Genomic DNA, 13,028 nt, shown 5'->3' with positions numbered 1-13,028 from the left:
ATCTGTGGGGTATTTAGAGCTAATGCTTCACACACACTCTGGGGACATCAGAGACTTATTTTACATGTTGTAAAAAGGGGCATTATACCACCCCTTTAATTATGACTTTTTAAGTAATAATTTCAACTTTTAATGTCATAATTTCTAGTTAATATGTAAATTTTAAACTTTTTAAGTCATAATTTAGACTTTTCATCTCATAATTATGATTAACCAAAGCAAGAATAATTCTTTTTTTTTATATGTGGCAGAAATGAATTAATCAGAACGTAAACAAGCATGACTTCATCAGTGTCTATATTAATTCATTATCTGAAAGGTTAAGGTGATTTTACCCAATTTTGCAGACAAATTGTTCCCCATAAGTGAGTTAAATCTGACAGAAACTTCCTTTTAGCAACGTCCTCATTTGTTATGGTTAGATTGCAGTATTCATAACTAGCAGTAGAAGTTTCACCAGTGTCTGTTCGACTGTAACACACTGATTTTCTTCTGTTGTTTTGCAGTTATGCACAGAACACGACGTCCCAGGATTCATCAAATACAAAGTGTTTGACGCCAAACGTGAGTCGTGAGTTTTCATTAACCATCGACACCGTTTCAGAAATGTCCAATTATTTCAGAAATGTCCATATTTTTAAATGTTTCTCTCGGTTATACGAACGTTAAGGCAACATTCCATTTGATCATTGTACAAACATTTTTGGAATGTTACTTTTGAATGTAACATCTGATGTAACGGAATGTTTCTGTAACGTTCGCGTTTTTAAACTTTGAAAAAACTGGACGTTTTGAACATTCCGAAATGATGTTGTAACAACTTCTTAGGACATATTTTTGTTAGCTGGTTTTGATAACGGTGGAGTCTGTGAAACGGGTCCATTGATGAACTTTGCAACATTATATATTAGTTATTGTGTTTTACTACGGTGAAGACGCTTTGACACGGTTCTGTTTGAATCCACAGCCAGTTCAAAGACCATCTCTGGTTTGCTGGAGTTCGACAGTAAAACTCACGCCGTGGAGGTTCTGACGGTTCTCAATCATTATCAGATCCGGATACCCAGTAAGCAAACACTCTCTCTGTTTACCCATCAGCCTCTGTTCTGTCACTCGGCATGATCAACACTTCATATGTGTTATAGCACATAATTCAAGTACATGGCAACACAAATATTTTTATTAAAAAGACTGTGAACCCACAAATACAGATATTTAGTGTTGTATATTTACTTAATATAAAGATAATTTTTTTTATTAATTATGGCATCAGCAAAATAACTCATTGGGTGATGGTTGCCAAAAACATTTGTCCAGGAAACATGATAAAGTGTCCCATTCGTATGTGGAAATCTAACGGTCACTAATAGATCTCGGTCTCCTATTAAATATATTTGAACATTATAAATTTCTTCCGTGAACGAACACGTCACAATATCCCTCATTATAATAATTAATGCACAGAATAAAGGGGCGGGGCCTGGTTGAGTTAGTTAGTAGTGTGTTAAACTGGCGGTTATAGAAAGGGGCGGGACATTTCCCAAACACACTCGAAGCGCTCGACCAATCACAACACACTGCTCCAGCCGACCAATCAGAGCACAGTGTGCTTTTCAGAAGGAGGGGCTTCATAGAGACAGGAAGTAAACAGAGCGTTACTGACAGACTGGGAAGAGAGGAGCCGCAACAATGGAGAATATGAGGAGAATAATCAACATTCAAGTTCTAGTAGAGCCTGAAAACAACATCAAGACTTTAGTAAAAGAGCACAACAGGTCCTCCTGTGAGATATCATCTTCTGTTCTCCACTCTTCTTCTTCTTCATGTGAGATTAAGTGTGAACGTTGCTCTTGATGCTGTAACTGTGTCAGTAATCTGTGTGTTCTTGTTTTTCAGATGGTTCGAACCCGTACACGCTGAAGCTGTGCTTCTCCACCTCCTCACACCTCTGAGCCGGAGCGTCTCCATCTCTGCTCCTCTACTTACGTTTCTGTCCTCATCTGTAAAGCAAACAAGGAAACTGACACACACACGCACGCACACACACTCTCTGGATGTAAACAATAATGATGTCACTGACGGCGGGACGCCTAGACCACGGCAAACACAAGGAACACCCAATGAACGACACGTGCCGTTTCGTTCGATTTATTTGCTTGTCGAATTGTTTTTAGGGCGTTTTCCTCGTCTGTTCTGACTCACGATAAACACGACATGAACTGAAACACTGAATGAATGAATGAATGAAGAGCTGAACTGACGTGTGCATGACACTGAGAACATGGACCACGTGTCGTTTATTATTTATGTGTACAGAAGCAGGGTTTACTAGAGACTGCTGGGTTAACCGCTTAACTAGTCACATGACCTGTAGTCTGTCTGTGCATTTGTTGTAGTTCTGGGTTTGGTTGGATGATTGTGAGATGCTTAGATCAATGTGAGTGTGTTAGATTGACTGCAGCCGTGATCCACACACACACACACACATGATCATCACGTGACGCTCAGGGTTTCACCAGCTGTTCGGGACAGGAGCGTATTAACTACTAGTGAGTGTGTAACTTCCTCGGCTGCATTAGTTGTTCTCAAAGCAGATTTCACCATTATTGATCCTGTAGTTTATCTCATTGCAGTCTTTGCTCAACCGTCAGCGATGATCAATTCAAATGCAAAAATAGTCACAAAATAAAATAATTCATATTTTCGAATTGTAAATATTATAAAGGAACTGTATCTAAAATTATGGTTAATAAATAAATGCTAATACGACAAATTAAATTAATTTAATTTCTTTTTGTATTTTTTAAATGCAATTTATGTGTTGATCTGCTCTACAATCCAGTCGGTTATTCACGTAATTTATTTTTTTAAATATAAACGAGTGTAAATGTCACCATCATCATCATCATCATCATCGTGATGATGAAGTCTGATAAAACATGAGCTTGTTTTATTCCTGATCGGAGGCTTTACTAGCTAGTTCCCGTCCAACAAAAATACGTTTTGTTAACATTAAGTTAAGAAACTCTTTTCTCAGAAAACATCCAGTTTTAAAATGTTACGGGAACAATCCATTTTATTATTTCGCAAACATTATGGAATGTTACTTTTGAATGTTCTCTGAAACTAGAAACATTTAAAAAACGTTAGATGAACTAAAGCGTTTCATTAACAATGTATAAATAATGTTTTTGCAAGGTTTCTGCGGGTCTTAAAAAGTCTATTACACAATTTAAGGCCTTAAAAAGTCTTGAATCAGAGCAGAAATGATTAAAATTCATAAAGTCATGACATTAAATGTTGCATGCATTGCAAAAATGATGTTGTTTCTCATTGTTTTTGTTTTCCAATACAAATATCGAATCATCTTTAAATTAAGATTTACGTGAGTGCAAATGTAAAACAAAGCTGAACAAAATAAGTGAGGTTATCCTTAAAACAAGAACAAATATCTGTCGGTGAGTTATGAAAACATTGAATGAAGCTGATCTTATCCCATTGGCAGATATTTGTTCTTGCTTTAATCATTCAACTTCATTTTTCATTTAATTTTGCATCTCAAGTAAATGTATCTTGATTTAAGCATCTTTAGACAATTGCACTGACAAAAATCATCACTTTTTTTGCACTGCAATCAGAAGATACAGTAAAAGTTATTTCCATATTTCAGTGGTTGGGAGCAGAGCAATACAAGCTACTTTTTGTGTTAAAAATGAATTAAAAGGGATGGATATTAGTTGGACGTTGCATATTGGTGTATTGTGTTCCCCTCCATTTATTTCTTTACTTGGTCTTAAAAAGATCTTACGTTAAACTTCATAAAACCAGCAGAAACCCTGTTTTGTGTTAACGTTTTAGGACATTATTAAAGACAACGTTCCATTAATGTTACTGGAAGAACACCTCAACAACCCTAGTTTTACAGTAACTTGCGCTCAGCTGGTGTAACTGTCCTGACGGTCAGATCTGTGTCAGCGGCTGCAGAGAGGATAATCATGATCTTATTATTAGTTCATGTGTGTAACTGACACATCAACACATCAGCAGTTCACTGTGAGCATGTGCCGTCATTAAAACATCTGCAGGTCCACACGGCTCTCTGTCATTCATCATGCCTGAAGACTCTCAGAGTCAATGAGTTAGATGACTAGAATCCGTGTGTGTAATGGAGTTTAACAGCTTAACATGATTATTGAGTTCAGTAATATCTGTGAAATTATTATTATTATTATTATGAGTCAGTTGCTCAGTAAGACTCTCCTCATGACCAGGCATTTGCAATTTGGAGGCTCGTTTCAAACAAACAGTTGGACGCCCCCATGAAATAATGGTAAAAATGTAAGGTTACACTTCATTTTAACGTGTCATTGTTACAGTGTAAATCTAAGTATTGAGTAATATTAAGCAACTATATGTACTTACTATAGGGTTAGGGTTGTATATTGATTTGGTTGAGGGTTAGTTGCATGTAATTATGCATAATTTACTGTTATTACTATGGTAAGTACATGTAACATATGTAACAAGGACACTGTAAAATAAAGTGTTACCAAATGTAATTAGGGATGCACTGATAATTCTTTACATTTGAAAGCCGATAACCGATATATTGTCTGATAAATCCAAATTTTTTAATAATTTTGAGAGCCATGTCCTAAAACACACAATTATAATGTTCAAATTATACTATTATTGACAGATTTTGTGCTGTGCATTTGCTGTATCTTCCATTTTGAAGTGATTCCAATCATATTTCAAGCAATTTAAAACCATCATGTTGAACAGTGCGCATCTGAAGTGTCTCTGCTGAAGGAGATAATACATAATTTATCGGTTTTAATATATCGGCCAAATTTTCTTATCGGGCCGATAACGATAACAATAAAAATTAACATATATCGGCCGATACCGATATGGTGGCCGATATATCATGGACTCAATATATCATGGACTCCTTCAGTTGCTCGGAGACATGTAATGGCTCTACTTTGGATTTCTTACAAAATAAAGCAAAAACAGACAAGGTTCTAACATTAAAGTTCCCCTGTAGACCAAAATGACATATTTAAACATTTTTGTCTTGATAAAATGTCTTAAAATATCTTGAATGTAACTCGACACCCTTGTCTCATTTAGTATGCACGGTTCTATGAATATGCAAATGAGCCCCGCCTCCACTCACTCACTCAGCTCAGAGATCCACTGGTTGACGATCACACGTTGATCTGATTGGTTACAAGGTAGTTTGTGACGTCAGAAACACCAGCGATTTCAATGTGTGTTTTTGAGACTGTCTTTGGTTCACTGCAGTTTTAAGGAGGAAATACTCAGCAATGCTGTCGACTTATGAATTTATACATGGTTTGTCTTAAAGCAGATTAAAACACCACATAGACATATAAACAACATTAAAAGCTGGATTTTCACAACTAAGGGACTTTAACTTTAACTTCTTGTTTATTAAACTTGTATAAAATCAAAGGCTGTCACAATAGTGCTGATATTCGGGAAAACATCACTGCATATCCTGTTATAAATATTAAAAACGAACTCATTCAGGGACATTTTTGCCGCATATTTCTTGATTTTTGGGTGGCATTTTGCCCCATGAAGTTAGAAAAATGGTTTTGTTGTTTTGATGACACTCAAAGCACATGAAGCTGAGCTTAAATCACTAAAAGTGTCACAGTGGCTCATCAAATCCAGTTTGTGTAGATAAAATCATCTGAAGCAAACCCTCAGGTCCTTCTCGACACCGTTTCCGCGGCTCGTGAGGGGTTCTGACGTCAGCTGCGGTCCGTGTCCTAGTTTTCACCAGACCTTCTTTCTGTCCATCTCTCACTGCACGAAGAAGAAGTGAAGCTGCAGCTCTTCCCGTGTTTCCAGAGGATACGAAGACAGCGCTGACTCCTGATTGGTTCGTTTGAATCTGCTTCAGCCAATGAGGTTCCGCTCTCTTAATCTTAGCTGTCACTTCTGACCTCATTGGTTCTTCAGTCTCTCAGATCTATTGAGATATTCACTTCATGAAGGGTCATGAAGCTTGTTATGAACAAATGTTCTCCCAGTAACGTTAATAGAAACTTCATTCAACATTATCTGGTCTTTAAAGGGATATTTCACCTCTGGAAAGATGAATATGTATTTAAATTGGGTCATTTATGTATTAGAAATGTGAAATTATTTTAGAAGTTGGTGCCTTCTAGACTGAGAAAAGCCAGAAAATGTATTTTTGGCTCATGTGGATGAAAGACAACAACTCCCAGAATGCACTTGCTTCGCTGCTCTACGAGGACACTCCCAATCCACGCCTACCGGTTACAGAGGGCAATATCGACAGAAATGATACAGCTAGGCTACTAGTCGACTTTAAACTGAAAAGACTGCGTCAGAGAATGTCTAATAAGGAGAGAACTTCCACTCTCAATGAACTTCCGGCTTCTGAACTGGTTGCAGTTCCACTCTGGCTCCACATGGGGGCGCTCACAGGACGAGTGCAGAATGAATGGAGGTCTATGGCGCTATACCCCTCAAAATCCACTTTTCTCAGGATATAATTTTTTGTCTAGTAATTTGAATGTTGTATTCGAAAGGAGATGCAAAGAAATCACACATTGCTGGGTGTTTGATTTTTCAGAGTCACTTATTTGCTTTAAAAAGTCTTTTAAAATGTCAATGACGTCATACACATCGTACGACCAGAGATACTGCTTTACGGCAATCCTTCAGTCACTTTGGTGCTTTCAGCTCTGCACTTTCTTTTCTCTCGAGGCATCGACAACACAGCTGACACAGGTAAATACACAACACAGCTGACACAGGCAAACACACAACACAGCTGACACAGGTAATCACACAACACAGCTGACACAGGTAAACACACAACACAGCTGACACAGGGAAACAACACAGCTGACAGGTAAACACACAACACAGCTGACACAGGGAAACACAACACAGCTGACACAGGTAAAAACACGACACAGCTGACACAGGTAAACACAACACAGCTGACACTGGTAAACACACAACACAGCTGACACAGGTAAACACACAACACAGCTGACACAGGTAAACACACAACACAGCTGACACAGGTAAACACAACACAGCTGACACAGGCAAACACACAACACAGCTGACACAGGTAAACACACAACACAGCTGACACAGGTAAACACACAACACAGCTGACACAGGCAAACACACAACACAGCTGACACAGGCAAACACACGACACAGCTGACACAGGTAAACACACAACACAGCTGACACAGGTAAACACAACACAGCTGACACAGGCAAACACACAACACAGCTGACACAGGTAAACACACAACACAGCTGACACAGGTAAACACACAACACAGCTGACACAGGGAAACAACACAGCTGACACAGGTAAACACACAACACAGCTGACACAGGGAAACACACGACACAGCTGACACAGGTAAACACACGACAGCTGACACAGGTAAACACAACACAGCTGACACAGGTAAACACACAACACAGCTGACACAGGTAAACACACAACACAGCTGACACAGGTAAACACAACACAGCTGACACAGGGAAACACAACACAGCTGACACAGGGAAACACACAACACAGCTGACACAGGTAAACACACGACACAGCTGACACAGGTAAACACACAACACAGCTGACACAGGTAAACACAACACAGCTGACACAGGTAAACACACAACACAGCTGACACAGGGAAACACAACACAGCTGACACAGGTAAACACACGACACAGCTGACACAGGGAAACACACGACACAGCTGACACAGGTAAACACACGACACAGCTGACACAGGTAAACACAACACAGCTGACACAGGTAAACACACAACACAGCTGACACAGGTAAACACACAACACAGCTGACAGATAAATACACAACACAGCTGACACAGGCAAACACACAACACAGCTGACACAGGTAAACACAACACAGCTGACACAGGCAAACACACAACACAGCTGACACAGGTAAACACACAACACAGCTGACACAGGTAAACACACAACACAGCTGACACAGGGAAACAACACAGCTGACACAGGTAAACACACAACACAGCTGACACAGGGAAACACACGACACAGCTGACACAGGTAAACACACGACAGCTGACACAGGTAAACACAACACAGCTGACACAGGTAAACACACAACACAGCTGACACAGGTAAACACACAACACAGCTGACACAGGTAAACACAACACAGCTGACACAGGGAAACACAACACAGCTGACACAGGGAAACACACAACACAGCTGACACAGGTAAACACACGACACAGCTGACACAGGTAAACACACAACACAGCTGACACAGGTAAACACAACACAGCTGACACAGGTAAACACACAACACAGCTGACACAGGGAAACATAACACAGCTGACACAGGGAAACACGACACAGCTGACACAGGGAAACACACGACACAGCCGACACAGGGAAACACACAACACAGCTGACACAGGTAAACACACGACACAGCCGACACAGGGAAACACACAACACAGCAGACACAGGTAAACACACAACACAGCTGACACAGGTAAACACACAACACAGCAGACACAGGTAAACACACAACACAGCTGACACAGGGAAACACGACACAGCTGACACAGGGAAACACACAACACAGCAGACACAGGGAAACACACAACACAGCAGACACAGGTAAACACACAACACAGCTGACACAGGTAAACACACAACACAGCAGACACAGGTAAACACACAACACAGCAGACACAGGTAAACACACAACACAGCAGACACAGGTAAACACACAACACAGCTGACACAGGGAAACACGACACAGCTGACACAGGGAAACACACGACACAGCTGACACAGGTAAACACACGACACAGCTGACACAGGGAAACACACAACACAGCCGACACAGGGAAACACACAACACAGCAGACACAGGGAAACACACAACACAGCAGACACAGGTAAACACACAACACAGCTGACACAGGTAAACACACAACACAGCAGACACAGGTAAACACACAACACAGCAGACACAGGTAAACACACAACACAGCAGACACAGGTAAACACACAACACAGCTGACACAGGGAAACACGACACAGCTGACACAGGGAAACACACGACACAGCTGACACAGGTAAACACACGACACAGCTGACACAGGGAAACACACAACACAGCCGACACAGGGAAACACACGACACAGCTGACACAGGGAAACACACGACACAGCTGACACAGGTAAACACACGACACAGCCGACACAGGGAAACACACGACACAGCCGACACAGGGAAACACAACACAGCCGACACAGGGAAACACACAACACAGCCGACACAGGGAAACACACGACACAGCTGACACAGGGAAACACGACACAGCTGACACAGGTAAACACACAACACAGCTGACACAGGTAAACACACGACACAGCCGACACAGGGAAACACACGACACAGCCGACACAGGGAAACACAACACAGCCGACACAGGGAAACACACAACACAGCCGACACAGGGAAACACACGACACAGCTGACACAGGGAAACACGACACAGCTGACACAGGTAAACACACAACACAGCCGACACAGGGAAACACACGACACAGCCGACACAGGGAAACACACAACACAGCTGACACAGGGAAACACGACACAGCCGACACAGGCAAACACACAACACAGCTGACACAGGTAAACACACGACACAGCCGACACAGGGAAACACACGACACAGCCGACACAGGGAAACACAACACAGCCGACACAGGGAAACACACAACACAGCCGACACAGGGAAACACACGACACAGCTGACACAGGGAAACACGACACAGCTGACACAGGTAAACACACAACACAGCTGACACAGGTAAACACACGACACAGCCGACACAGGGAAACACACGACACAGCCGACACAGGGAAACACAACACAGCCGACACAGGGAAACACACAACACAGCCGACACAGGGAAACACACGACACAGCTGACACAGGGAAACACGACACAGCTGACACAGGTAAACACACAACACAGCTGACACAGGTAAACACACGACACAGCCGACACAGGGAAACACACGACACAGCCGACACAGGGAAACACAACACAGCCGACACAGGGAAACACACAACACAGCCGACACAGGGAAACACACGACACAGCTGACACAGGGAAACACGACACAGCCGACACAGGTAAACACACAACACAGCCGACACAGGGAAACACACGACACAGCCGACACAGGGAAACACACAACACAGCCGACACAGGTAAACACACGACACAGCCGACACAGGGAAACACACGACACAGCCGACACAGGGAAACACAACACAGCCGACACAGGGAAACACACAACACAGCCGACACAGGTAAACACACAACACAGCCGACACAGGGAAACACACAACACAGCCGACACAGGGAAACACACAACACAGCCGACACAGGTAAACACACAACACAGCCGACACAGGTAAACACACAACACAGCCGACACAGGGAAACACACAACACAGCTGACACAGGCAAACACACAACACAGCTGACACAGGGAAACACAACACAGCTGACACAGGTAAACACACAACACAGCCGACACAGGCAAACACACAACACAGCTGACACAGGCAAACACACAACACAGCTGACACAGGGAAACACAACACAGCTGACACAGGTAAACACACAACACAGCCGACACAGGCAAACACACAACACAGCTGACACAGGGAAACACACAACACAGCTGACACAGGCAAACACACAACACAGCCGACACAGGGAAACACAACACAGCCGACACAGGTAAACACACAACACAGCTGACACAGGGAAACACACAACACAGCTGACAGAGGGAAACACAACACAGCCGACAGAGGGAAACACACAACACAGCTGACACAGGTAAACACACAACACAGCCGACACAGGCAAACACACAACACAGCCGACACAGGGAAACACACAACACAGCTGACACAGGCAAACACACAACACAGCTGACACAGGCAAACACACAACACAGCTGACACAGGGAAACACACAACACAGCTGACACAGGCAAACACACAACACAGCCGACACAGGTAAACACACAACACAGCCGACACAGGCAAACACACAACACAGCCGACACAGGGAAACACACAACACAGCTGACACAGGCAAACACACAACACAGCTGACACAGGCAAACACACAACACAGCTGACACAGGGAAACACACAACACAGCTGACACAGGTAAACACACAACACAGCTGACACAGGGAAACACAACACAGCTGACACAGGGAAACACACAACACAGCTGACACAGGGAAACACAACACAGCTGACACAGGGAAACACACAACACAGCGGACACAGGCAAACACACAACACAGCTGACACAGGCAAACACACAACACAGCTGACACAGGGAAACACAACACAGCTGACACAGGTAAACACACAACACAGCCGACACAGGCAAACACACAACACAGCTGACACAGGGAAACACACAACACAGCTGACACAGGCAAACACACAACACAGCCGACACAGGGAAACACAACACAGCCGACACAGGTAAACACACAACACAGCTGACACAGGGAAACACACAACACAGCTGACACAGGTAAACACACAACACAGCTGACACAGGGAAACACAACACAGCTGACACAGGGAATCACACAACACAGCTGACACAGGGAAACACAACACAGCTGACACAGGGAAACACACAACACAGCGGACACAGGCAAACACACAACACAGCTGACACAGGCAAACACACAACACAGCTGACACAGGCAAACACACAACACAGCTGACACAGGGAAACACACAACACAGCTGACACAGGCAAACACACAACACAGCCGACACAGGGAAACACAACACAGCCGACACAGGTAAACACACAACACAGCTGACACAGGGAAACACACAACACAGCTGACAGAGGGAAACACAACACAGCCGACAGAGGGAAACACACAACACAGCTGACACAGGTAAACACACAACACAGCCGACACAGGCAAACACACAACACAGCCGACACAGGGAAACACACAACACAGCTGACACAGGCAAACACACAACACAGCTGACACAGGCAAACACACAACACAGCTGACACAGGGAAACACACAACACAGCTGACACAGGCAAACACACAACACAGCCGACACAGGTAAACACACAACACAGCCGACACAGGCAAACACACAACACAGCCGACACAGGGAAACACACAACACAGCTGACACAGGCAAACACACAACACAGCTGACACAGGCAAACACACAACACAGCTGACACAGGGAAACACACAACACAGCTGACACAGGTAAACACACAACACAGCTGACACAGGGAAACACAACACAGCTGACACAGGGAAACACACAACACAGCTGACACAGGGAAACACAACACAGCTGACACAGGGAAACACACAACACAGCGGACACAGGCAAACACACAACACAGCTGACACAGGCAAACACACAACACAGCTGACACAGGGAAACACAACACAGCTGACACAGGTAAACACACAACACAGCCGACACAGGCAAACACACAACACAGCTGACACAGGGAAACACACAACACAGCTGACACAGGCAAACACACAACACAGCCGACACAGGGAAACACAACACAGCCGACACAGGTAAACACACAACACAGCTGACACAGGGAAACACACAACACAGCTGACACAGGTAAACACACAACACAGCTGACACAGGGAAACACACAACACAGCCGACACAGGGAAACACAACACAGCCGATACAGGGAAACACAACACAGCCGACACATGGAAACACACAACACAGCCGACACAGGTAAACACACAACACAGCTGACACAGGGAAACACACAACACAGCCGACACAGGCAAACACACAACACAGCTGACACAGGCAAACACACAACACAGCTGACACAGGGAAACACA

At 43.5% G+C, this 13,028-nt stretch overlaps 1 protein-coding gene across 1 annotated transcript in view; it reads left to right on the top strand.

The window, feature by feature from the left end:
• The window catches only part of hnrnpll (heterogeneous nuclear ribonucleoprotein L like), a 38,398-nt gene extending 34,310 nt beyond the window's left edge, over positions 1 to 4,088 (top strand). The window contains exons 11-13 of the mRNA XM_079857826.1: positions 507 to 564; positions 968 to 1,066; positions 1,897 to 4,088. Of these exons, the coding sequence (XP_079713952.1) occupies positions 507 to 564; positions 968 to 1,066; positions 1,897 to 1,952 (213 nt within the window). The 3' untranslated portion in view covers positions 1,953 to 4,088. The remainder of the gene's footprint in view (positions 1 to 506; positions 565 to 967; positions 1,067 to 1,896) is intronic.
• The last annotated feature ends 8,940 nt before the right edge of the window (positions 4,089 to 13,028 follow it).

Source organism: Squalius cephalus (assembly GCF_949319135.1).
Source record: "Squalius cephalus genome assembly, chromosome: 22".
Lineage (NCBI taxonomy): Eukaryota > Metazoa > Chordata > Actinopteri > Cypriniformes > Leuciscidae > Squalius > Squalius cephalus.
This window is presented reverse-complemented; position numbering and strand designations above follow the sequence as displayed.